At 39.7% G+C, this 27,627-nt stretch overlaps 1 protein-coding gene across 2 annotated transcripts in view; it reads right to left on the reverse strand.

Moving 5' to 3' along the window:
- Positions 1 to 27,627, reverse strand: part of LOC132827111 (SEC14-like protein 2) — a 68,254-nt gene that overhangs the window by 7,764 nt on the left and 32,863 nt on the right. For both annotated transcript variants that reach the window (XM_060843600.1, XM_060843601.1), the window contains 6 exons: positions 23,976 to 24,071; positions 21,854 to 21,914; positions 20,091 to 20,174; positions 13,891 to 13,997; positions 10,936 to 11,075; positions 8,646 to 8,815 (listed from right to left, as the gene is read on the reverse strand). In XM_060843600.1, the coding sequence (XP_060699583.1) occupies positions 8,646 to 8,815; positions 10,936 to 11,075; positions 13,891 to 13,997; positions 20,091 to 20,174; positions 21,854 to 21,914; positions 23,976 to 24,071 (658 nt within the window). The remainder of the gene's footprint in view (positions 1 to 8,645; positions 8,816 to 10,935; positions 11,076 to 13,890; positions 13,998 to 20,090; positions 20,175 to 21,853; positions 21,915 to 23,975; positions 24,072 to 27,627) is intronic.

Genomic DNA, 27,627 nt, shown 5'->3' on the forward strand with positions numbered 1-27,627 from the left:
CTGCGGGAATATCCGTTTCCCATTTAAATGAACGGGTTCGCACCTATCCACAGTTTTTGGCCTCCATGGTAGATCTTGGAACATTTCCCCCACGGTTATGGGGGAGAGGAATCACTGTATTTTCTCTTTGAAGACATTTCTTTTTTTATTTTCAGACATAGGTAGCTTTTTAACAAATCTTGTGCTATTTCACTGAAAATCTGAAGTGAACAAATGATCAAAATATACAATTAGGAATAACAAATTGTTTGAATATCAGCACAATTCTTCTAAGCTCACGTTCTACATTTCTTTTCTTGTTTGGTACAGATACAGATATAGATGAATAGTTTGCTGACATTGCTGCTGAGTGCAGATTGATATGTGAAGGAATAAGGGCTAAAACATATGGGATGGAAACAAAAACTTAACATCAACGTTATCTACTGGTAAAGTCTAAAAGCAAGCTGCATTTTTCTAAAGCTAAAAATGACCAGGCATAATATGGTTAACTTTGTTCACAGCAAGAGGAATCGCTAAAGAATACATACACCTCAAAGCCACTACCCTGGGGATCTTTATGGGAACAATTAGCACAGCAGTACACCTCTAGTACAGATTAGTAAAACCATAATCTGCTAAAGGAACACTAACCCCTAAATCTGATTACTTTACTGGGTACAATATGAGAACTGAACAAACACACCACAATAACTGTTAACCAGTCCTAAGTTTTTACGACAGCTTTCAAAAAATTATTGGAAATTGAATGAGCAACTCAAATATAACTGGAAGGCCTTCGCACACAATTTGGGATGATAATTAAGATAATTGGGATTTCTATTATTGATCAATTAAGCATCTTTCACACCATATTTTAATTATATGACACCAAAATAAAATAAATATCTTAACATAACCTAAGTAATTAATTGTTTTAGAGGAGAGACAGTGGTATCAGTCACCTCCATTTCAGACACAGACAGAACCTGATGGGTCTCACACTCTCAGGGATCATGGCAATGTCTTTAATGCTTGGTGGATATACTCGCTTTCTTTTAAAGTCTTCTATTTGTATTAAGTCGAGGTTGAAGGTTGAATTCTCTTCAAAAAATTAGAAAGCTATCTTTTCAAGATTTTATTTAGCTTTGCTATTTGTATTTTTCACATTCAAGCAAAATTACATGTTTTCTTATTATATTAAATTTATGTGGTCTTTTATAATTTAAATGATCTCATAGAATTCTGTCAAACAATCAGAAAACTCAACTCTTAATCCCTTTGGAGGGGACTGTTTTCTGAGGAGTTTCACCCAGACATGTACGATATCCAGGTAAATTATAGTTTAGCTAAATAAAAATGTATTTTACATTATTGAGCAGGACTTCTCCCTTTGGATAAGAATTTAATTGGACTATGCAGACCCAAATTTTGTATCTTGGAGTCTTTGATAGAAATTTCAGGAAATTAATTGAAAAATACTCTTGATTCTAAAAGCTCCAAGTGAGCAATTACGATTACAACAAAAACACAACAGATTAAAAAAAAGGCCAACCGCATTTTGGATCTTATCAATATGGGCATAGAACCCAAAAGTAAAGTAAGTAAAGATGTTATCATAAATTTACACAAGACATTGTCCAAGACACAGTTGCAGAACTGTATGTAGCAATGGGAAGCCTGTTTTGGAAAAAAACAACACAGCTCAGCTTCAACTGGCTGATGTCAGCAAATAGAAACTACATCTGTCTAGAGAAACTTGAGATGCTGAGAGTATTTCCATTGTTGAAGAGAAAGCCAGTGGGAGTTTTTGTGTGGCTTTTAACATTAAAGAGTTATTACAGCACAGAAGGTGACCATTCAGTCCCATGCATCATTCATGCAACACACCTAGTCCCATTTCTCCACTTTTCCCATTTCCCTGCAATTTCTTTCGAGTTTTGGTTGGATTACCTTCAGTTGGAGAGTCAGTGTCAAGGGATCATTAAAATTCTCAAAATACCTTGGTACATGTTGATGAGAAGCCACAACAGAAAAATAATTCATTAATTTAGAAATTTCAGGGAGACCTATTCCATCACCAGAAGTGCATATTGAAGTGCTATTTTAGATTACTTCCCTACAGACACTTGTTATGTTCCCCCACTGCAGTTCTGATTACTGAATAAAACATGAGTAATTGATACTATCTTTGTGCATATGACCTGAATACTCTTATTCCACAGAATTCGTCTGCATGTTTGTTGACAGATGATAAGAAAGCAAGTGTACACATGTTTTTGACTATTGTAAGAGCTTTATTTCTTTGGTTACCTAAGGAGTAGACTTTTGTTGAGAAAGGTATATTGTGCAAGGTGTTTCAGCTAAGCATGTACCTGGTGTATGTTGCTGCATGGTCACTACTGTAGCCAGTCAGCATTTTCTACTGATATGATTCTTCCAATTTGATCACACAATTTTCTGACCAGCTCTATTTTGTTCAAAGAATCTAATAATGAATGTCAAGGGTCAATCTTGAACCAACTCTGTGCTCCAGCTACATCACCAATTGCCTCTTGTTATACAATATCCTCCTCCCTATTGCAGTTATATATTCTTCTATAAATAAAATGCTTTTATAATACAACACAACTTCTCAACATTCCTATAAATTTTCAACTGCACTTTGATCCATTGCTATTATCCAGTCAAATTTCAGTTTAAAATCGAAATTCTCAATGCAAACTTATCCAGTAATTTATTTTCAATACTGTTTGTATTGGTATTAATCCTGTCAAGAAATTCCATGTCTATTCTCTGTGGTTAACACTATTAAAATGCCTTAATTACTGTAATCAAAATCCAGTCAATTATTACAATTGTTTCAACTAACATGCATATGTGGGCACACACATATACACACAAAGACACACAAATACGGACTGGACTTGAAAAACCTGAGCTCGGTAGAGAAAAGAATTCATGTAAATATCAAAAAGATAATTATATTTTTGGGAATAGTTGAAGAACAAATAAAAAAAATAGATTGAATGGTTAAATGTTAAGTAAACACTTCAAATGCTGGCAGGTGGGACTAGATTGGGTTGGGATATCTGGTTGGCATGGACGGGTTGGACCGAAGGGTCTGTTTCCATGCTGTACATCTCTATGACTCTATGTTGAAAGTTAAGAGTAATGTGTGGAATAATTGTAAATTCATAGTGATTGTTAAGAAGAGGTTTCAGGAAAGGAAGAACAAACTTATTTTAATTTTAAGGAATTTTTATATTGCAATCAGCAAAGAGTATCATAGATATTTAACAGGACCAATTTTAACTCCGCTTACTTGGGCCAAAACCGATCTTATTGCCAGTAGGGATGCTTTGGTGCCAGCAAGCTACTTCCTAAGCGTAGTGAATTTCAATCTCCTCTATCACTCAACCTCATTCCTTCCTGTTTCAGCTGGGCTGAATGCAGATGAAGCCCAGGATTTAAAATTGTCTAACCCAATGTTACCAATGTCAAGGAGGTTTTGCCTTCAGTCTCTGTTACTACTCCCAGTTAGAATTGGAGCACAAATATCTGGAGGCCAGAGTTTTCAGTAGTCCATAAGATATAGGAGCAGAATTAGGCCATTCAGCCCATTGAGTCTCTCTGTTATTCGACCTTGGTGGTTATGTTTCTCAACCTCATTCTCCTGCCTCCTTCCCAAAACCCCGATCTCTTTACTAATCAAGAACATATCTGTCTCTGTCTTAAATACACTCAAGGATTTGGCTACCACAGACCTCTGCAGCAATCAGTTCCACAGAGTCACCACTCTCTGGCTGAAGACATTCCTCCTCATCTCAGTTCTAGTGGGTCATCTCTTCACTCTGGGGCTGTGCTCCTAAGTCGTAGTCTTTTCTACTAGTGGAAATATCTTATCCATGCCCATTCTATCCAGCCCTCGCAGTATCCTGTAAGTTTCAGTCAGAGCCCTCCTTATCCTTCTAAACTGCATTGAGTACAGACCCAGAGTCCTCAACTGCTTCTCGTATGATAAGACTTTCATCCCTGGGATCATTCTTGGAAATCTTCTCTGCACCCCCTCCAATGCCAGCATATCCTCCCCTAGATATGGGGCCCAAAACTGCTCATAATATTCCAAATGCAGTCTGATGAGAGCCTTGTACAGCTGAGGCAGTATATCTCTGCTCTTGTTTCCTAGCCCTCTTAAAATGAATGCCAACAGTGCCTTTTCCTATCTGGCCACCAACTGAATCTCCATATCAACGTTTCTATTCTTCATACCAAAATGTATAACCTCACACTTTGCCACATTGTTTTCCATCTGCCACTGCTTTGTCCACTCGTCTAGTATATCCAAGTCCTTTGGCAGCCTCTCTGCTTCTTCAACGCTACCTGTCCCTCCACCTATCTTTGTGTCACCTGTAAACTTAGAAACAATGCCCTCAGTTCCTTCATCAAGATTGTTAATGTATAATATGAATAGTTGTTACCTCCTCAAAGAGTTCAAACAGATTTGTCAGGAATAACTTCCCCTTGACGAAGCCATTTTGACTCTGTCCTGTTTTGTCATGCACTCCCAAGTAGCCCACAATTTCATCCTGAATAATGGACTCTCAAATCTTACCATCGACAGAGGCCAGGCTAACCAGCCTAGTTTCCTATCTCTGCCTCCCTCCTTTCTTAAACAGGGGTGTTATGTTAGCCATTTTCCAGTCTGTTGGGACCTTCCCTAAATCCAGCAATTCCTGAAAAATTACCACCAATGTCTCCACAATATGCTTGGCTATCACCTTCAGAACTCTGGGGTGTAGTCCGTCTGATCTAGGTGATTCTTCCATCTTCAAATCTTTAAGCTCCTCCAGCATCTTCTCCTGTGATGGCCCTACAATAACCCCTTCCCCCAACTTTCTTGAAGTTCTGGTTTGCTGCTGGTGTTTCCATTGTAAAAACTGATGCAAAGTACTTATTCAGTTCCTCAGCCATTTCTTTGCTCCCCATCATTACTTCTCCAGCCTCATTTTCCGTTGGTCCAATGCCCACCCGCCTCTTTCTTATCTTTGAGATATCTGAAAAAAAATTGTTGCAATCTCCTTTTATATTACTAGCCAGCTTACTCTCGTATTCCAACTTCTCCTCACTTATTGCTTTTTTAGTTGTACTCCACTGTTTTTTAAAAGTTTCTCCCTTCTCTTCCTATAATCTTCATCACATTGTATGTTTCTTTCTTTTGCTTTTATGCTGTTCCTGAACATCTCAAAGACCGTTGCACAAATTCCTTTTCTTGAGGTCAGCTCCCAACCTGATTTTCCCAGTCCACCTGCATATTGAAGTCCCACCATGATTATTGTAATAGTGTTTTTCTTACATGCCTTTTCTACTCCCAGATTAATTTTCTTCCCTGCTTCTTGACACTGCTAGGAGGCCCATCCACAACTTACAACATGATCTTTTCTCCACTGCGGTTCTTCAACTCTACCCACATAGATTCTATGCTTACCGACTCAATATCATTCCTTGCTATTGTTTTAAATTCATTTCTTACTAACAAAGCAACTCCACCCCTTCCTGTTCTTTCAATATAATGTGCATCCTTGGATATTTAGTTTCCAGCTCTGAATTCCTTGTAGCCACATCTGTCTGATACCCACAACATCATACCTGCCAATTTCAATCAGCACTACAAATTCATTTATCTTGTTTTGTATACTGCATGCGTTTAAGTACAAACCCTTAGTCCTGTGTTGATTGCCCTCCGTTTTCATAGTTGACCCCTTGTCTGCTGGCTCACGTTGGATTCATAGAATCTTACAGTGCAGAGAGGTCTTTCGGCCTATTGAGTCTTCACCGACATGTAAAGAAACACCTGACCTTCAATGTAATCCCATTTAACAGCACTTGGCCCTTCGCCTTCAATGTTGCAATGTGCCAAATGCTCATCTAGGTGTTTTTTAAAAGATGTGAGGTAATTCGCTTCTACCACCCTCCCAAGCTACACATTCCACAATCACCAACCTCTGGGTAAAAAGTTTTTCCTCACTTTCCCCCAAACCTCCAGCCCCTAACCTTGAATCTGTGCCCCCTCATGACTGATCCTTCAAATAAGGGGAACTGGTCCTTACCCACTCTGTCCATGCCCCTCATAATTAGATTAGATTACTTACAGTGTGGAAACAGGCCCTTCAGCCCAACAAGTCCACACCGACCCGCCGAAGCGCAACCCACCCATACCCCTACATTTACCCCTTACCTAACACTACGGACAATTTAGCATGGCCAATTCACCTGACCCGCACATCTTTGGACTGTGGGAGGAAACCGGAGCACCCGGAGGAAACCCACGCAGACACGGGGAGAACGTGCAAACTCCACACAGTCAGTCGCCTGAGTCGGGAATTGAACCCGGGTCTCAGGCGCTGTGAGGCAGCAGTGCTAACCACTGTATCCCATGTGCATTTGCCTTCTTGATAATCTTGTACACCTCAATCAGATTGTCCCTCAGCCTTCTCTGCTCCAACGAAAACAACCCAAAACCTAACCAACCTTTCCTCATAACTTAAATTTTCCATCCCAGGCAGCATCGTGCTGAATCTCTTCTATACTCTCACCAGTTCAAGGACATCCTTCACATAATGTGGCGACCAGAGCTGCACACACTACTCAGCTGTGGTCTCACCAAAGTTCTATACAACTCCAACATGAATTCACTGCTTTTGTAATCTGTACCTCGATTGATAAAGGCAAGTGTTCCATTTGCCTTTTTCATCACCCTACTAATATGCCCTTCCACCTTCAGAGACCGAGACAAACACTCTAAGGTCCCATTGATCCCCAGAACATCCTAGTGTTATCTCATTCATTGAATACTTCCTTGTCAAATTACACCTTCTAAAATGTATCACCTCGCACTTTTCAGGGTTAAATTCCATCTGCCACTTATATGCCCATCCCTTTTATATTTTCTTGTAGCTCAAGACACTCAACCTTACAGTTAACCTTTTGTGACATCCACAAACTTATTAATCCAACCCTCCACACAGTCATCTATGTTATTTTTATAAATAATTAATAATATGGACTCAGCATAAGTTCCTGGTATATCACTGGTCACTGGTTTCCAGACACTATAGCAGCCTTTTGACATCACCCTCTGTCTCCTACAACTGAGCCAATTTTGAATCCACTTAATCAAATTACCCTGTATCCCATGTGCATTTGCCTTCTTGATAAGTCTCGTATATGGGACCTTGTCAAAAGCTTTGCTGAAATCCACAGAAACTACATCAACTGCACTTCCCTCATCTACACCTGATTAGCTCCTCAAAAAAGTTCAATTAAATTTGTTCAGCACGACATCCCTCTGATGAAGCGATGCTGACTATCTCTGATCAAGCCTTGCCTTTCCAAGTGGAGGTAGATACTCTCCTTCAGAATTTTCTCCAACAGTTTCCCTACCACTGATGTGAGACTCACTGGTCTGTAGTTGTCTGGCTTATTTCTACAAACCTTCTTAAGTATTGAACCACACTGGCTGTTTTCCAGTTCTCTGGCACCTCCTCTGTGGCCAAATAAGAATTAAAAATTTGAACTAGTACCTGCGTAATCTCCTCACTTGCTTGCCACAGCAGTCTGAGACACAATTTGTCCAGACCTGGAGATTTGTTCACTTTTAAGCCTGCCAACTCCTCCAATATCTTATCCTTCCCTGTGACAATTTGCTCAAGCAATCTCTCCCCCTGGGTTCCGTACTTTCACCCAATATCTCTGAGGTGAAGAGCCTGACGGAAACTTTAACCTGTGCTGAGCCCTCTCCTTGCTTTAACTCTTCCCATAATTTTCCATGCAACTGAATCCAAACACCCCCACCCACACCCCCGTGACTACTTAGTTTAAAACCCTATCGACATCCTTTGTTATGTGATTTGCAAGGACTCTGGTCTCAGCATGACTCAGGCAAAGCCCAGCTCATCAGTGATAGTAAGGGATGTAATACTTTACCTCAGTTTAGTGACAAGTATACTGTGCTACTAAATTGTCTACATTACAGTAATTGATACTGTCCGTCTACAGCGGAATGCAAGTATAAATAAAGAAATCATTACAGGACCAGAAAACCATGATTAAATCCACAGATGATCTACGACAGTTATGAAGAGTTAGGGATCATTAGGAGAAACTAAGTAGGTATAGAGACATAAATGATAGATGACTGTACATAATCACAAGCCAGCAAATATACCTGGATATTATAGATTCATACATCTTAACCCTAAGATTATTGGTTAATTTTATAGCACCAGAAATATTACCTGACAATAGATTAGATTAGACTTACAGTGTGGAAACAGGCCCTTCGGCCCAACAAGTCCACACCGACCCGCCGAAGCGCAACCCACCCATACCCCTACATTTACCCCTTACCTAACACTACGGGCAATTTAGCTTGGCCGATTCACCTGACCCGCACATCTTTGTGACTGTGGGAGGAAACCGGACCACCCGGAGGAAACCCACGCAGACACGGGGAGAACGTGCAAACTCCACACAGTCAGTCGCCTGAGTCGGGAATTGAACCCGGGTCTACAGGCGCTGTGAGGCAGCAGTGCTAACCACTGTGCCACCGTGCCGCCCACAAATACTGAAATTATAAGTTTAACAAAAGTAGCTAATTGACATACAGACTCCAGGTTCCTGGCAGGTAAGTGTTCCATCCTCAGGTACCAGGTGACTATTGTATCTTTGGGTAGGAACCACTTCGACCATTTCGCCAGCCTTTTGTCTTTCTCCAGTTTTTGTCTTCAGGTACACACCAAACCCAATGTCTGCACTCTCAGTCATAAACTGCCACCTGGAAGTAAAGATCCAAATTCAGAAATGTAGAAACTCAGAATTATCTTACACTTAAAATTGTCATCACCATGCATAAATCCCTTTGTGGATTCAAACCTCCATATCTCTGTATCTTCATCAACTCTACAGTCCTTCAAATACTGCTCTTCTCTAATATTTATTTTATTTATTTCTTGGATGTGGGCATCACTGTGATGGGTCAGCCTGTGTAGCTGATCCCTAGTTGCCCTAGAGAAGCTGGTGGTGAGCTGCCTAGTTGAACCGTTGCAGTCCATGTGCTGTAGGTAGACCCACAGTGCTGTTGGGGATGGAATTCCAGGATCTTGAGCTAATCACACTATAGGAAAAGAGTGAAAAGTGATATATTACCAATTAGTCCCCCAACTCATTTTGTCTAGCAACGGCAGCTGTACCATTCAGTCCCAAAGCTTGAGGATTCATTTTCTAAACCTCTCCACTTCTGCACCACGCTGTCCACTACATAGACCCTCTTGATCTATTACGCTTTAATCGGCCACCTTATTAGTCCTTCTTTGGCTAAGTATGATTGCAATTCTAGGAAATTTAGAGGGGGTTAATTTAGAACGGAAATGAGGAGACATTTCTTTAGCCAGAAAGTGGTGGCTCTGTGGAATTCATTGTCATGGAGTGCAGTGGGAGACCAGGACATTATATGTCTTCAAGGCAGAGACTGATAAATTCTTAATCGCGCATGGAATTAATGGAAAGGGGGAGAGTACAGTTAAAAGTGGCTTTGAAATGCCCATCAGCCATGTTTGAGTAGCGGAGTGGGCACGATTGGCTGAATAGCTTTACATCGAGTCCTATTTCTTATGGTCTTAAATGTTTATACAGTCACTTCTACACTAAAGCTGCTGATAAATACATCAACAACTTGTATCTATTCGGTGAACTTGACATAATGAAATGTCCCATTGTGCTTTGTAGAAGCTTTATATGGCATGACCCTGAGTCATGTGAGGAAATAATAAGTTGTGACCAAAAGGTTCTGTTAATAGGTAGACTTTAAGGAAACTCAAACAGGAGGAAAGTGAGCTGGAAATGCAGAGCGTATCTTGGAGCTTGGCACTTGGGCAACTGAAGGTATGACCACAAATAGTAGAGCAATTGTATTTGGAAATACACAAGCGGCCAGGATTTGAGGACTGAGTCGAGAGTGCGGTGCTGGAAAAGTACAGCTGGTCAGCCAGCATCCGAGGAGCAGAAGAATCAACATTTCGGGCATAAGCCCTTCATCAGGAATGTGGCTTGTAGGTCGGGGCTGAGAGATAAATGGGAGGGTGTAGTTTGGGGGGAGGTAGTTGGGAAAGCAATAGGTGGATGAAGGTGAGAGAGAAGGTGATAGGTCAGAGGGGGCTGTGATGAATGGGTCAAGTTGGAGGCTTGGAACTGCGATAATGTGGGGCGAGGGGAACTGAGGAAGCTGTTGAAATCCACATTGATTCCGTGTGGTTGCAGGGTCTCAAAGCAGAATATGAGCGTTCCTCCTCCAGGCACGGATGGCAACCACATGGTGACTCAACCCTTGTAACTGGGAGCTCAATACTCTTTGAGCAGAGTTGCCAAGACATTTATGAAGAAAAATTGAATAACAATTCCAAGTGATTTTCTTTGTTGGACTGATTTTAAGATATTCACCAGTCACTTTGCCAAAAATAGACTGAGAAGTGACTGTATAAACACTTCCCAGAATTTCAATCATTCAGAAGTGGACACTCAGTCAAAAAAAGGAGATAATAGGGAGGGTCAGGACGGTCTTAACAGTGGACAGGGTGGTATAAAAGGTGATGAATCTGTGAACTCATTGACACAGAAGACCCTGGAGGCCAAGTCATTGAGTGCATTTAAGACAGATAAGTCCTTGATTAGTTAGGGGTTCAAGCATTATGGGGAGAAGGCAGGAGAATGATGTTGAGAAACATATCAGCCATGATCAAATGGTAGAGCAGACTCAACGGACCAAATGGCCTAAATTTGCTCCTCTATCTTATGGTTTTATGATTTCATAATACGTTGCAAAATGCATATATTTTGAAAATGGTAAAAGTTTCTTACCCCAAGATTCTAGCAGAAGTAATGTATTAATTTCGGCCTCACCTTAAAACACAGCCGGGGAATAGCATCTCATATTCAGACTGAAAAGATGAGCCCCTGTTGACAGTGACCATGTTTTCATATTGTTGCTTAATGGACTCAAGGATGTAATATGACTTTGGTACATCACCACCAAAGTTTATCTAAAAAGAGGAACAAGAGTTTTTAATAGGAAGGCATCCCTAAGATTCAGAATACATTTTCCTATTTCATAACATGCTTACAAGGGAACAGGTATTGTTGCTAAGTTGAGTTCTGTCCAGTTGTCATTGTATTACTCAGTAGCTATCCACATCCAGTGGCAAACATAGTTAAGTACTTTACTGAGGCAATAGTCTATATTTTGCAGTCAACAGTGATGGGAATGTAATCTGTCCACAAAAATCTAACAATCTCTGCAGTATGGATTTCAACGCATTCAATGTTAATTATAACCTGGCAACATGTCAAGTGACTATCTTTATGTATGGCAACAGTGATGTCATCAAGCAGAGTATACAGCAAATCACACTGAAGAATTCTCACAGGCAGCAAGCCAGAGATAAAATATCCCGATTACCCTTCCATTTTACAGAGAGCAAAATAAGGATTGCACATATGTATCAGAATCAGAATATCATGAATAAACTTTGAAAAGTATAACTTTTATTAAAAATATGGAAATTCTTATAATGGAAAAGGTTGACACTCAGATATAAAATTAATTTTCAAGGGCCAGAAGCATTTATATCTTAGCACTACATTAAAATATTTTAATAAACAAGATGTAACTTAGAACATAGAACTTTATCACAGGTTCTTAGTAGTGATATGACAATGTAAAAGGGATGTTCTCATCATTTCAGTGATTTCCAGAGGATTGGCATTTGTGGTGACTTCAGTGTGGTAGGAAATCACTGACAACAGTCACCACATGTTGACATTTAATGGCATTTTTGCTGATAACATATTGTGCTGTCAGTTTAAGAGTTGCAGAGTTGAAAAATGCCAATTGCCTCACCATCAATTGCAGCTCCACATTTCTGGCACTTCTACTCCAGCTCAATTTAGGGGACAAGGTGAATATTCTTTTTAATATGCCAAGTAGGAACAGTTCCTCATTAATTTGACCAAAACAACTAACAAATCAAAAAAAAGAAATTTATATTTAAATAGTGTTCTTAATGGAGCAAAATGTCCCAGGCATGTCACAGGAGCATTATAAGATAATAGATGGCATGTGGCCAGAAAACGGGAGTATGGGCATCTTGGAGTGTCATGGGGTTAGAGAAAGTTATAGGGAGAGCAAAATCCTGGAGGGATTAGAAAAGTACAGATGAGAATTCCTTGACTGGATATCAATGTAGATTAGTGAATACAGGCATGAGAGGAGATTGGATTTACTATGAGTTAAGTCATTGGCAGAAGGTTTTGGGGGTGATCTGAAGTTTACAGAAGGTAGAATGTGGGAGGAAAAGGGTTTAGGAGGAGATGATAGCCTGGAGGCATTATTAGTGGACTAGTGACCCAAATACTATGTTCGAAATTCTAGTCCGAATCTCCTCATGGCAAAAGGTGAAATCTGAAATACATTCTTAAAAAATTTGAATTAACAATTCTAATTATGACAATTAAACCATTATCGACTATTGTGAAAACTCACCTAGTTCACTGATGCCTTTTAGGGAAGGACATCTTAACTTGGTCTGGCCTACAAGTGACTCCAGACTCACAGCAATGTGGTTGACTCTTAACTGATCTCTGAAACAGCTTAGCAAATCACTCAGCTTTATCTATGGGCAACTAGGGATGGGTAATAAATGGTGGCCTAGCCACTGACATCTACATCCCATGAACGAATACAAAATAGTCAAATCTAGAAGTAACAAAAAAACATTTGACTTCACAAGTGAACTTTGCGGTCATGTAGAATAAAAGCATTATGATCAGAATTACTTGCCAGAAAATACCAAGCAGCAATTAAAAGTAATAACTTTTAAGACAGTGTTTGCTGACACCCCAAGAGGTTTATATTGCACATTTGTCAGAAGGCACTCATGTTTGTCATTTTTTTAAAGGTATGGGGGAAAGACACAAAAAGCTGCACAGGCCTGATGGGTCAAATGGCCATTTAATGCTGTATGTTCTGTGAATCCGGATACCTGTTATCAACATTATTTACTGATATTAGAGAGGATCAGTTGGGTCTAAAATGTAATCACTCTGTTCAAACACTGAAGGCTGGATTCAATTTTAATTTGATCTAGAGTCACAACTTTCAAGAATAGCGCTGGCAGGAAAGTGAGAGACAGTTATAAAAGACTTTTATTTCTTTGTTTTTTAAAAAAATAATTTCTGGTTTTCTGTTTTTAGACTCTTCCCACTTTGTATTTACCTAGTTAAGAGATCTGGCTGCAGTTTTCTGATCATTTTGCTCATACTAATGTCTTTATAAATATTGCTCTCAAAGGAAATTTGGCTCATTGATGGGAATCTATTCCATAGATCAGTGTGTTTGGACCTCCCATAACACTCACAGTTCATGTGGCAGCCTCATACCACTACTTGCCCCATTCTGACACAGGCAGCATCTACATTCACGATAATATTGGTCACTACTTAGTGAAAAACATGGGGAAGCACACTGAAAACCTATACTAGAAAGTTGAATATCTTCACTAGAGTATGTTTTGGGACTGAAATAATATGTACTCCAACAATAGGAATATGATAAGGAAAAACAATTTTTTGAACATGGTAGGTGATACCCAGATCTGACAATTTCTTTGGAAATGCTAGATACAGTCTGAAATTAAAATGCAAATTATTCAAATGTGTCCTTAATGGGCCATGTATTTTAACGAAGGCAAATTTATTATTATGTTAGGTTCTAGAAGGATGTAGTGATGGTAACACATCTCACAATCTTTTCATTTTTATAGAGTCTACAATAACTGCAACATAAATAGTGACATTTACCTTGTTCAGGCACTTTGGGTTCCCGTCTGGATCTGTGAGAGTTCCACCATAATAAACAGGGAGTTGTTCTGCATTAATATATTGCAAAAGCACCTCCTTCCAATTACCTGCAAATCAACAAGATAATCAGCTAAAGCCAAACGTAAGTACTTGTAACGGATCTGCACAGGGAGAATTAGATTTTTCTTCTTATTAAAATAATAAGAGTCTAACAGTACATTCACATAGCTATATGTGATTAGAACCCAGAGCTGAACTTCAGGTTTTGACCACTGCTGTTGATTCACTTTATTTTATCTGCTACCAATTTGTCCAGGGGACAGTAGTGCACATATGTACATACTATTGTGGGAAGAGCTCATTTCCCATAATTAACTATTGACACATTCCAAAAGCAGGAAGATGAAGGCTCCTACTTTTTAAGTATCAAAGTAGATTATGAGGGTCTTATTGGTGCAGTGATAGTGTCCCTACCTCTGAACCCAACATTGTGGGATTAAGTCCCACCTGTCCCAAGGGTATGTTGTAACTTGTGTGAACAGGTTATTATAAATAAATAAATGCAAGTTGTGTAAAATTATAAATTGCCTAGGGAGCTCCAATGGCTCATGAGCATCTTGTAAAAGCAGATCTGATGCTAAACCAAATTCACATCCCATACAACCCTACAAAATTACCACTTCTAGAATCTCATTTTACAGCCACGTCAAGTCCAGCTCATTTTGTCACAGGTTGGGGCTGTCATATGAATTATTGAGGTTGGTTGCCTATTAATCAACTGGATACAGCTTCAAACAAATATTAGCCTTAATAGGAGAAAGCTTATGCCCGTCAAGAGCTCATAAAATTCAGCTGTTCTTGCACAATCCACCCTAACAATGTTGAAATCGCATGACCTGGAATGACTGCATCACATGATAGCACTGTCATATGTGTATTCTGTCTCAGTACATTCTGAGGGACTCATGCAGGCTACAATTTAGGAGCACAGGTAGACCATTCGATCCATCAAACTTGCTCTGCCATTCAATAAAATCACAATGAATGGTTTGCATTTCAAATTCCATATTACCACCCACACCCAATAATCTTTAATTCTCCTGCCAAATAAAAATATTCAATGACCTCATCGTTACTGTCTTCTGAGGTACAGAGTTCTAATGTTACACAATTGTCAAAGAGAAAAAAATGCCTCTTCATCACTTTCCTGAAAATGTGCATCCTAATTTTAAAACAACACCACTCAGTTCTGCAAAGACCTACAAGAGAAACTGTCCTTTTCATGTCTACTTTGTCAAGAACACTCAATCTTATACATTTCCATCAATTCACCCTTCACTCTTCTTATCTCCAGTCAAGTGAGAGACAAGCTCAAATTAGATAACCTGGTCATTCCAATTATCAATCTAGTAAACCTCCTCTGAACCATCAATGCATTTACAATTTTCTTTAAACAAGGACACTAACACTGCACACAGTGGCAGTGTTCAAGATGAGGTATCAGTAGCAAGCTTTACATAACTGAAACAGGTAATCCTTATTATTAATTTCAATTCCTTTTGAAATAAAGCACAGCGTTCCATTCACCTTCTTGATTATGTACTGCACTTTCACATTAACCTGATGAAACTCAGGCAACAGAAACCTAAATCACTATGCACCCAGGAATTCTGCAGTTGTTCTCCAATTAGTGATACTCTGCTTTTTTATTCTTCCCATCAAAGTGAATGACCTTACGTTTTCCCACATAATACTCTGTCTGCCAGGTTTTTGCCTATCCACTCAATTTATCTGTATCTGTCTGCAACTTCCTTAGATATTCTTCAAAACATACCTTCTGGCCTATCTATGTTATCTGTGAATTTAGCTACCATCTAAATCATTGATGTTAATTATAAATGCTGACGTCCCTGCACCTTGGGATTACACTCACACATCCTTCTAATTGAAGACCTATCTATGCACAAATATTTTTTTGCCAGCCACCCTCTAACCACGATAAGATGTCACCTATTACTATGAGCTTCTATTTTCTATATAAACCTTTGATGTGGTACCTTACCAAATGCCTTCTAGAATTTCAAGGAAAGCCTATCTATATGCTACTTTTATCCATAGCACATATTACTCCTTCAAAGAATTTTAATAAATTGGATAAACTTGATCTCCTTTCGACAAACCTTTCCCAATCACCTTGAGTTTCCCAACTGTGATGCTATTATATCATTAGCAATCAATTCTAACATGTTCCCTGTGATAGGTGTTAAGCTAACTGGCCTATAGTTTCCTGTTTTCTGGCTCCCTTTTCAGGCCTATAGAACCCTTCCTGAATCCAAGGAATTTTGGAGAATTAACAGAAATGCATGTAATATCCCATTAGAAATTCCTTTAGGACCTTAGGGTCAAATCCATGTGGTTTTAGAGATTTGTCAGCCGTCAGCTCCCAGTTTGCTTAGAGCTACTTCTCTCACAAATGTGATTTTGCGAAGTTCTTTTTTCCCTTCTAGCAGCTGAGTTAAAGCCACAAATGGAATGGTTTTATATCCTCTGTAGCAAAGAAAAATATTTCATCTGCCATTTTCTTATTATCTATTATTAACTTCCCATTTTCACTCTCTAGAGGATCAACACTCATTTTAAAATGCCTGTATAAACATTTTTCCATCCTACCCAGCTTCTCTCATATTCTTATTTCTTTCTCCTGATTAACATTTTAGTCATTCTCTGCCATTCTTTATATGCTGACTAATGATTTGATCTGCCAAACACCTTTGTGTAGTTTTATGCTTTTTTCCCAAGTTTGATGCTTTTTCTAATTTCTTTAGTTAACCATGGATGGTAGGTCTTCCTTCTAGATTTTTAAATTTAAAACCAGATGGTTTTACTGTGCTGATGAATCGCTGTAGTATGATACAATTTTACAGGACAGAAGGACACCATTCGACCCATCTTGTCTCTTCTATATCCTGAATGTACGACCCAACTAGTCCCGTTCTCTAGCCCTATCTCCACAACCCTCTAAATTCATCACTTTAAATACATTTCCAGCTCTCTTGAAACCTCCTATGGAATCTGCTTCCACCCCTTTCCCAGAAGGTGCATTCCAAATCCTAACCTCTATTTGAGTAAATAAGTTTCTCCTCAACTCACTCCTAGCTCTCTTACTAACAATCTTGAAATTGTGATCCATTGTTACTGACATACCAACTAGTGGGAACAAAATATCCCTCTGTACCCTATCAAAATCGTTCATTAAGGTAATCTTAATCTTCTCTGCTCTCAGGAGAATAAGCCCAATTTTTTCTAATTTCTCCTTGCACCTGAAATCCTTCATTGCTGGTATCATTCTAATAAATCTCCTTTGAACTCTCTCCAGGGCTTTAACACCCTTCCTTAAATAAGGTGCCCAGAACTGAACACAATACTACAAATGTGGTCTGACCAATGATTTGTACCGGTATAGCATCACTTTATTGCCTTTATACTCTATGCTGTCAGTTTTAAACCTAAAGATCCTAGAAGCCTTCATAACAACTATTTCACCTTGCCTGGCCACTTTCAGAAAATCATGCACGCAAAGCCCAAGTTCCCTCTGCACCTGTACTCCCCTCAAAGCTGTACCATTGAGCTTGCATTGTCTCTCTCTGTGTTTCTTCTACCAAAATGCATTACCACATTATTTTTCTGATTAAATTCATCTGCCAAGTGTCTGCACATTTGACTAATTTGTCAATGTCTCTCTGAAGTTGTTCAGCATCATTCTCACAATTCACTCTTCTTTCTAGTTTAGTAAGATCAACAAATTTCGAGATTGTACCCTCAACACCCAGATCCAAATGGTTTATATAAATCAGAAAATGCAAGGCTCCCAAAACCAATCTGTGGGGTACATCACTTTCAAATGATCTCCAATTTTAACAAATGCCCATCTATACCTACCCTCTGTTTCGTATCTTTTAGCCAACTTCTACTCCACGCTGCCAAGGACCCATCAATCACAACCATTTCTAATTTGCCAACAAACTGTCACTGGTTTGTCAACAGGTGCTGTGTCATTTCTGAAAGTCCAAATATACAACATGTACATAATACCCTCAGCCACTGCCTATGTCACCTCATCAAGGAACTCAATCAAATTTGTCAGACATGATCCGTCCTTGACAAAGCCATGTTGACTGTCTAGCACTAACCTATTTTTCTCTAAGTATGTATTTACCTTACCTCATATTATGGCCTCTATCTTATCCATATAATAGAATATAAATATACACGTTCTTAATTACACAATTCATTTTAGAATACATTTATATTTTAAGCCTCAGTTATCGATGTCTTGTGAGAAAAAGACAGTAATGTGTCTGACAATCATACATTACAATCAATCTAGTAAAACTGCTAGATATATGATTAGCCAGTGCTTCAACCATAATGACTACCTACATAAAGCACATTTTCTGTTGCTTAACTTATAATTATAAACAAAACTATTTTCTTACTTAATTCAATGTGGCAATCCCTTGGTAATATACCTAAGCACTCATTTTCACATTATGCAGCAACCCATCCTGCTTGCAACAAAACCCATAAGCATCCAGGCTTGGATTGACAAATGGCAAAGAATATCTGTCCCACATAAGTGTCAAGCAATAGTCATCTTCAGTAAGAATGTAACCATTTCCCTTTTAGTTTCAGTGACATTGCTCTCATCAAAGCTCTCCAAACGTTGAGAATCATTACAGACCTGAAAGTTAACTGGACCAGCCACTTAAATCCTATGGTTACCCAAGTAAGCCAGAAGCTGGGAATTCTGCGATGCATGAATACCTCCTGACTCCCCAAAGCTTGTGCACCATCCATAAGGAATAAGACAGGAGTGTGTTGGAATATTCCCCACTTGCCTGGATGAGTGCAGCATCAACAACAGTCAAGAAATTCAACATCTTGGACACAGCAGCCTCCTTGACCACCTGCCTATTCACACATTCGATGTATACTCTCTACATCACAGGTGGACAGTGACATCACTGTCTATGTATCATATACAAAGTGCACTGCAACATTTCATCAACCCTCTTTCAACACCACCTTCCAAATCCACAACCTCCACCACTTAGAAGGACAAGGGCAGCAGATGCATGGAAACACTATCACTTGCAAGATCCAGTTCAAATCACAGTTGAAAATATATTGCCATTCATAGAGTCATAGAGATGTACAGCATAGAAACAGACCCTTCAGTCCAGTTTATCCATGCTGACCATACACCTTAAATAAATCTGGTCCCATTTGCCAGCATTTGGCCCCTATTTCTTCAAATCCTTCCTATTCATATACCCATCCAGATTTGGTGATTGTACCAGTTTCCACCACTTCTTCTGGCAGCTCATTCCATACAAGCACCACCCTTTGCATGAAAAAAATTGCCTCTCAGGCTCCTTTTAAATCTTTCCCCTCTCACCTTAAGCCTATGCCTTCTAGTTTTGGCCTCCGCCATCCTAGGGAAAATGCCCTGTCCATGCCCCTCATAATTCTATAAAACTTTTATAAGGTCAACACTCAGCCTCCAACACTCCAGGGAAAATAGCTCCAGCCTATTCAGCCTCTCCCTATTGCTCAAACGCTCCAACCCTGGCAACATCCTTGTAAATCTTTTTTGAACCCTTTCAAGTCTCACAACATTTTTCCTATCTGGACAAAATGATAGAGTTAACTCCTGAACAGCTTTATGATTATGCCTACACTTCCTCAACCGCAGTAATTCAGGCAGGTGGCTTTTCAACACCTTCTCAAAGATAATTAGTGGTAGACAAAAGAATAATGACCTTGGTCAACTAAGCCCATCCCGAAGCTCAGTTTAAAACTCGCATGTAAACAAAATTATGAACTGAGAAGGTACTTCTTGACCCAGAGTGTTGTTAATCTATGGAATTCCTTGCCCTGGGAAGTAGTTGATGCTACTTTAGTAATAGTTTTTAAAGCTAAGGTAGATAATTTTTTTGAAAAATAAAGAAATTAAGGATATAGTGAAAACACAGGTAAGTGGAGCTGAGTCATTCTCATTGTGCATATCACAACAAAAACAGATCTTTTAATCTGACAGAAACAGTGCTCTCTCTGCAGTCTGCTGTTTTTTAAATTCAAAATAGAACAGAAAGGTCAGCTATGCATCAAGTTATAATAACTGCTGAGAAGGAACTTACTTCTTAATACGTGTATTTTCTTCCGTGTGTCTTCACTGAGAAAATGTTTTATGAGGTTGTAGGCCACAGGAAAAATCTTTGGTGCTGTAATATTGACAGATAAATTAGAAACCAAAGAACTGGTGCTTTGAGAAACCCACTTATGATCCTCAAAGACACACATGAGAAACAGAAGATGAAACTAGTACAACATTTTATTGCCCTCCTCTCCTGAACACACTGATTGTTTTCATTCACAATTTTGGGCATCACTATTAAGCTATACATTATTGCCCATCTCTAGCTGTCTTTGAGAAAAGAGGAAGGAAGCAAACATCTACGACACAACTTAATGACTAGTTAGACTATCACTCGAACTGTTAAGAGTCAACCTGTGGATCTGCAGTTAAATTCCAAGCCAAACTGGATTAGGATGGCCAGATTTCTTGAGTGAAAATATTTTGAGCTAGTTGGGTTTTTACCACAACCTAATGATTTTTATTGCCATTTTACTATTGTACACTACTTTTAATTGGTCCCATGAATGCCAACTGCCCTCTGCATGTTTCCAAAGTGGCCTTTTCCCATGTGAGCACAGATCCTAGCCCCAATTTTGAATCAGGTCATCCAGTGACAACTAAGAAGGCCTGGGATTAAAGTTGATTTTGGCAACATCTTGCACCATCCTAGAACAGTTTGAGGCAAGTGACATTTCAACAATCGCTTTCTTGTCCTTGAAATGCATGAATAGTTCTGTGTCCTGTGTACAGATGAAAATACCCAGCCTCTGATATGCTAATTTTCAAAGTGCTTGCCAGATAATTGATGTCTCAGTCAAACTGAAGGGTGGGAATTCATACACACATACTGACTAAAAAAGTTCACTAGCCTCTGGTTGTAGATATCCAAAAATGCATGAAGCTTGGGCATGAGGGCTGGGTTTCACTGTATTTATAAGTAACTGTTTCAATTAATACTGACTGAGGTAGGATTTTTTGAAAGCCTTTTCGAAGGTATTTTCAGATGCTGTAATCTGTTAGAGCTTAAAAAGCCACCAGCAGTGTTTATAAACGAACTGTCAACCTATACTGAGTACCTCATGAGTTTTCTACTAAATTTCTCTTTCAAAAATTAATCTCAGTGCTGAAGGACAGTGGGATTGGCATTACTGTGGATTGGTAATATCATTCTGATTTCAATAATTTATCCACGCCTAATGTAAGCAAGCACATCATGACAAAATGTACATTCATATGATGCCTTTCACATCTTCTAAAACAAACCAGAACCTATAAAATAGTTTAGATGTGTGATTACTGTTGTTTTGTAGCCAATTTACACATGGCTAGGCTCCTTAAATGACAAGAAAAAGTTGTTACAGTTGAGAAATGAACGTCAGTCAAAACATTTTGAGAATACCTACCCCACTCCCAAAAGGACTTTAAAATTAATCTAAACTGATAAAATTGCCTGGTTAAATCTCCCAACATTGGAGAGTTCTCTCAGTACTGTAATAATATTAGCTTAAATTATATGTTTACATTCTTGGAGCCTTGCAATATCTTAGTATATTAAAGATAGCACATAATTGTAAGTTGTTGTGGGGAGCCCAGAGATATTACAACTGAGTCTGCCTGACGTTCAATGACGAACCATGGATTTTCCAAGGAACACCCATATTTCACTAATGGCATTGGCTAAATAACAGAGTATTTTCATATGTCCCACAGACAATTAATCATTCTCCATATATTTACAATTGGGTATTAACCAAAGATTCCTACCTTTGATAACAAACAATGTCTTTAAACCCTCAGGGTAGTTATCCTCAAACATGGTAAGCACCTGGTTAAGCAATGACATTTAAGATGGTGGATAAGTTTCAGTCAATGTTTGAAAGGTTAGAAGTCCAGCCCATTCACTATTGCCTCTTATTCTGCATTAGACTTATCTTACTAGGAATTAATTATATGTTGCTTTTATTATACTAGCAGTGATTATATGGTCAGCCACTTATTTCAACATGGGAGAGAGGTGAAACATAAAACTGCCTGCTGGTGTAGATTTCCACACTAAAGGCCATTGATGGCACAGCGTCTTAATAAAAACAGAATCAAATTCAAACAGTAGATATTGAAAATAAAATCAAACTTAAATAGTTTGTTTGTAATCTCAGTTCAAGATTCAGATGATAATTACAGATCAACAGAATCTATTAAATCTACTTAATTAGATTACAACTATTTGTTCTTTATTCTCATGGGATGTGGGCATCACTGGCAAGGCTAGAATTTAGGAACGTAGGATCAGGAGTAGGTCATCCAGCCACTTGAGCCTGTTTCACCATTCATTGAGATCATGGATGATCTATGGCCTAACTCCACGTACCTTCCTTTAAACCATATTCCTTAACACCTTTACTTAACAAAAAAATTATCTATTTCAGATCTAAAATTAACAACTGATCCTGCATCCATGGCCTTTGTGGACAGGAGTTCCAAATATCTATAATGCTTTTTTGTATAGAAGCGCTTTCTACATCTCTCCTGAACAACCTGATCCCAATTGCCAGACTATACCCTCTAGTTCTAGAATCCCCAACCATTAAAAATAGTTTATCTTTATCTACCCTGTCTTTTTCTGTAAGACTTCGTTCAAATCACCGCTAAACCTTATAAATTCAAGAGAAACAAGCCTAACTTGTGTAATCTCTCCTCATAACGTAATCCTTGAAATCCAGGTATCATCTATTGCCCATCCCTAATTGCCCTAATGCTAAATGGTTTGGTAAGCCATTTCAGAGGGCAGTTTCCTGTCTGTCGGTCTAAAGTCACAGGTAGGCCAGATCAGATAAGGATAGCAAACTTCCTTCCCTAAAATGGAAGGACATTAGTAAACCACATGAGATTTTATGAAAAAAAATCAATGTTACTTGTCATGGTGACCATTATTGACTTTCCAGATTCACTAATTGAATTCAACTGTCACTTGTTGTCTTGGTGTGATTTGAATCCATGTGCCCAGACACTGATTTAGTTTACTGGTCTGGTGGCAATACCACTATGTCATCATTTCCCCTTTTAACAATCATTTCTGCCTATCTCAATATATGTAAGTTTATGGAGCCCACTATGGGATTACTGCTTATAATCACAAAACTCCTAATTCCATTGGGCAGGATTTTCCCCTGGGCTTGGAGACCCTGATGTCAGGGATACATGGGTTTTTTTTAGATTAGATTACTTACAGTGAGGAACACATCCACTAAAATTTGTCAGGCAAGGAGCAATCTTTAGCACATGCAGCCCCTTCTCTCAGGAATGGAGCTCTTGACTCCAATGACTTCCAATTCCCCACTCCCATCACAGACTTCCACCAGGAAGCTTCCTCCATTAAAATGGTCGCCTCCATGAGGGGCTACTCTACAACCATCTAAAATAGCAGCAACTCCTCTGCAAACCCACCTAATTAGGACCTCAAATTGGTTAATGTGCTCCCTTCCTCCACAATACAGGCAACCAATCTGCACTCACTTCCCAACCTTGGGAAACCTCCCCAGCAACAGGAATGTGCATCCACTTCCCACTATTTTCCTGGTACCCTTCCTATGGAAGTCATTGGAGTCAAGAGCTCCATTCCTGAGAGAAGGGGCTGCATGTGCTAAAGATTGCTCCTTGCCTGACAAATTTTAGTGGATGTGTTCTAATCCAATGTATGTTTCTGTTTACACAGTGTGTATGCCTACCACCACGGACCTTTGAAAATTCTGTCCATTATGGTTTATAATAACAAATGACCCGAAACCTATCACTAAATGAACATCCTGTCATCACTCTGCAGTAACTTTATCAGTAACTAACATTGTTTATAAGAGATTGTGAAAATCCTGAACCCAGTCTGCCTTACCTCTCCATACAGTTCAACTGCAGGTTTCCATAAATGTTTCAGTCCTAGATTCTCACAATCATAGATCATTGTGATTGCCTCAATGTGTTTATTATGCTGTAAACAGAGAAATATTTAGATACAGTCAACCAAGTCATTTTATTCCGTCCTATGATTTCTTCAGGTGCAAAAGCTAAAAGCATAATTTGAATTCAGAACCATTTTTTAAAACATTTTTCAGTTTAGCATCAGCCCTTAAATGAAAAAACAATTTCTAATGTCATTGAGTTTTCAACATATCTCACACATCAAGATCACAATCTGATATGCATTAAACTGACACTGAGGAAGCCAGTGCAGCAGATCAGAAAAAAACTGCAGGCCTATACACACTGAGCAAAAGGTTACACAGTCTCTTGACAAAGAGTTGTTTCCTGATCCTTTTTTTGTCTTTCTTTTCGTTTTTCACAATATCAGCATGCATCATGTTTTAATGTACACCAACAAACTGTGTATCTGCAATGCTGACTGTGTTCTGTACATTGTGTAAATGTAGGTTTGCTGAAATTACAGAAAACCAGAAATAACCATTAAACCAGAAAACACCAGAGGTCATCATTAGATTTTGCTGTTAGTATTCAGTGTTGTTGCTAACCTGCTCAACTGCAAAGTGATTGATGAGAAAAACAACTAAGAGGTAGGAGCAGAGTTCCCATAAATCTGTCCCATTATTCAATAAGTTCATAGTTGACCTTTAACCTCAATTCCATTTATCTGCTGTACAACTATATTCCTTGCTTCCCTAATTGCTCAAAAATCATCAAACTCTGTCTTGAATAAACTCAACAACTAAACATTCACAACCCTCAGTGGGGTGGAGGGTAGACAATTTCAAAGATTCACCAATCCTCTGAGTGAATAAATCTCCCATCACCTCAGTCCTAAACCACGTAGTTCTAAACACTCCAGCAAGTGGACAGTCTCTCTCAGCATCTCCACTCACAAACTCCTTGATAATATGTGCAATTCAATGAGATCAACTCATATTCTTCTAAACTCCAGAAACTCTAGGCTCATTGAATAAGATTCTGAAGAGAATAAAAAATTGCAGCACTTAGGAGAAAGGGCAGGAGAGAGGGAATACCAGTCACTCTTGTAGAATCCAGCACAGACATAGCCAACTGAATGGCCTCCCTTTGAACTGTAAATGTTCTATGATTCTATTCTACAGGTTTTATATGTTAATGTGTAGGACAAACATTTTCCAGTCTGAACTCCAGAACAAACACTGAATTAAAATTACTGCCAGATATCATTAGATTTGCACACAATTGCACTAAACACACAAAACTGTCTCACTTGCCTACTCACCTACCACCCCACCAACCTCCGCACTCACCTACCACCCCACCAACCTCCGCACTCACCTACCACCCCACCAACTTCCGCACTCACCTACCACCCCACCAACCTCCGCACTCACCTACCACCCCACCAACCTCCGCATACAACGTATCATTCGCCGCCATTTCCGCCACCTCCAAACGAACCCCACCACCAAGGATATATTTCCCTCCCCTCCCCTATCAGCGTTCCGCAAGGTCCACTCCCTTCGTGACTCCCTCGTCAGATCCACACCCCCCACCAACCCAACCTCCACCCCCGGCACCTTCCCCTGCAACCGCAGGAAATGTAAAACTTGCGCCCACACCTCCACACTCACTTCCCTCCAAGGCCCCAAGGGATCCTTCCATATCCGCCACAAGTTCACCTGTACCTCCACACACATCATCTATTGCATCCGCTGCACCCGATGTGGCCTCCTCGATATTGGGGAGACAGGCCGCTTACTTGCGGAACGCTTCAGAGAACACCTCCGGGCCGCCCGAACCAACCAACCCAATCACCCCGTGGCTCAACACTTTAACTCTCCCTCCCACTCCACCGAGGACATGCAGGTCCTTGGACTCCTCCACTGGCAGAACACAACTACACGACGGCTGGAGGAGGAGCGCCTCATCTTCCGCCTGGGAACCCTCCAACCACAAGGTATGAATTCAGATTTCTCCAGTTTCCTCATTTCCCCTCCCCCCACCTTGTCTGTCGGTTCCCTCAACTCAGCACCGCCCTCCTAACCTGCAATCCTCTTCCTGACCTCTCCGCCCCCACCCCACTCCGGCCTATCACCCTCACCTTGACCTCCTTCCACCTATCCCACCTCCATCGCCCCTCCCCCTAGTCCCTCCTCCCTACCTTTTATCTTAGCCTGCTTGGCTCTCTCTCTCTTATTCCTGATGAAGGGCTTATGCTCGAAACGTCGAATTCTCTATTCCTGAGATGCTGCCTGGCCTGCTGTGCTTTGACCAGCAACACATTTGCAGCTGTGATCTCCAGCATCTGCAGACCTCATTTTTTACTTACAATTAAATTAACAGTAAAACTGATGGCATGTTCCTTTACAGGGTTGACTTTAAAACTGCAATCTATAATTAAGTTGCAATGAACTAACGGCAGAAAGGTTTGTGCCTCAGTCCCTATAAGTCAAATCTTGATTTTGTTAATCAAGTAGTGAAAGAGGTCGAATTGAAGTTTGACGATTCCCAGAAACAGACACACACAGAAATCAATGAAAAGGTGTCCCCAATCTGCACTTATTAGCTCCTTTGGCAGGTGATAACTTGCCATTGAAGGGAGTCAACAAACAGGTTGTTTGTCAGTTCTGTCAGACAGAGACTGCAGCAGTGTGTGACCAAGAGCAGGAAATAAAATCATCATTGATGTACCAACAGTAATGCCTATGTTTTGGGCCACAGCATCAGATCTTTCTGATGTGACTGACGAGCAAGTTACATTTGAATAAAGGTGTTTTTGGTCCTAACTTCAGCAGGAACTTGTCTGTCAACCCAAAAGTTATGATGTGGAGGTGCCAATGTTAGAGTGGGATGGACAACTTAAAAATCACACAACACCAGGTTATAGTCCAACAGTTTATTTGGAAGTGAGGAGCAATGTGTGCTGGTAGCTTACTGCATTCGTGCATCTACACCTCATGCAAAAAAATGGAATTTCTATCCTGAACTATTTGCGAATTGTTAGCACCTGCGACCATGCAATAGATCGTGTCTCTCTCTTTAAGGAACTGGCAATTATTTTCCAAAAATTGTATTTATGTTCTTTCCACGGTTTTGCATGAAGCAAATTCCAGTTGTGGTTGGAACAGACAACTGTTGTACATCATCAGTCATAGGATCATAATTACCAAATTAGTCTACACAAGTCCCTGGATCTTGTTCTGCCATTGAACTCAATCATGGATGACCTGCATCTTAACAATATTTACCCATCTTGGTTCCATAGCCCACAAAATCCTTGATCAACAAAATCTATTGGTGTCAGTGTTCATATTTTCAATCCACGCAGCCTCAACTGTTATGAGGTGTTGAACACATTTAAAAACTATGCCTATAACAGCAAGTCAAAGGCTGGGTCTTCTGTGCAATTAGCAGTGTGAACCATCTATAAAATCCACTGCAGAAACTCATCCCGATTCCTTTGACAGAACCTTCGAAAGCCACAATCTCTCTCACTCAGAACAAGGCTGCTTGGGAACACCACCATCTGCAGATTTCTCTTGAGGTTACACTCTATCTGGACTTGGAGTTATATCGCCACT

The sequence above is a fragment of the Hemiscyllium ocellatum genome, chromosome 24 (genome assembly GCF_020745735.1).
Source record: "Hemiscyllium ocellatum isolate sHemOce1 chromosome 24, sHemOce1.pat.X.cur, whole genome shotgun sequence".
NCBI classification, from domain to species: domain Eukaryota; kingdom Metazoa; phylum Chordata; class Chondrichthyes; order Orectolobiformes; family Hemiscylliidae; genus Hemiscyllium; species Hemiscyllium ocellatum.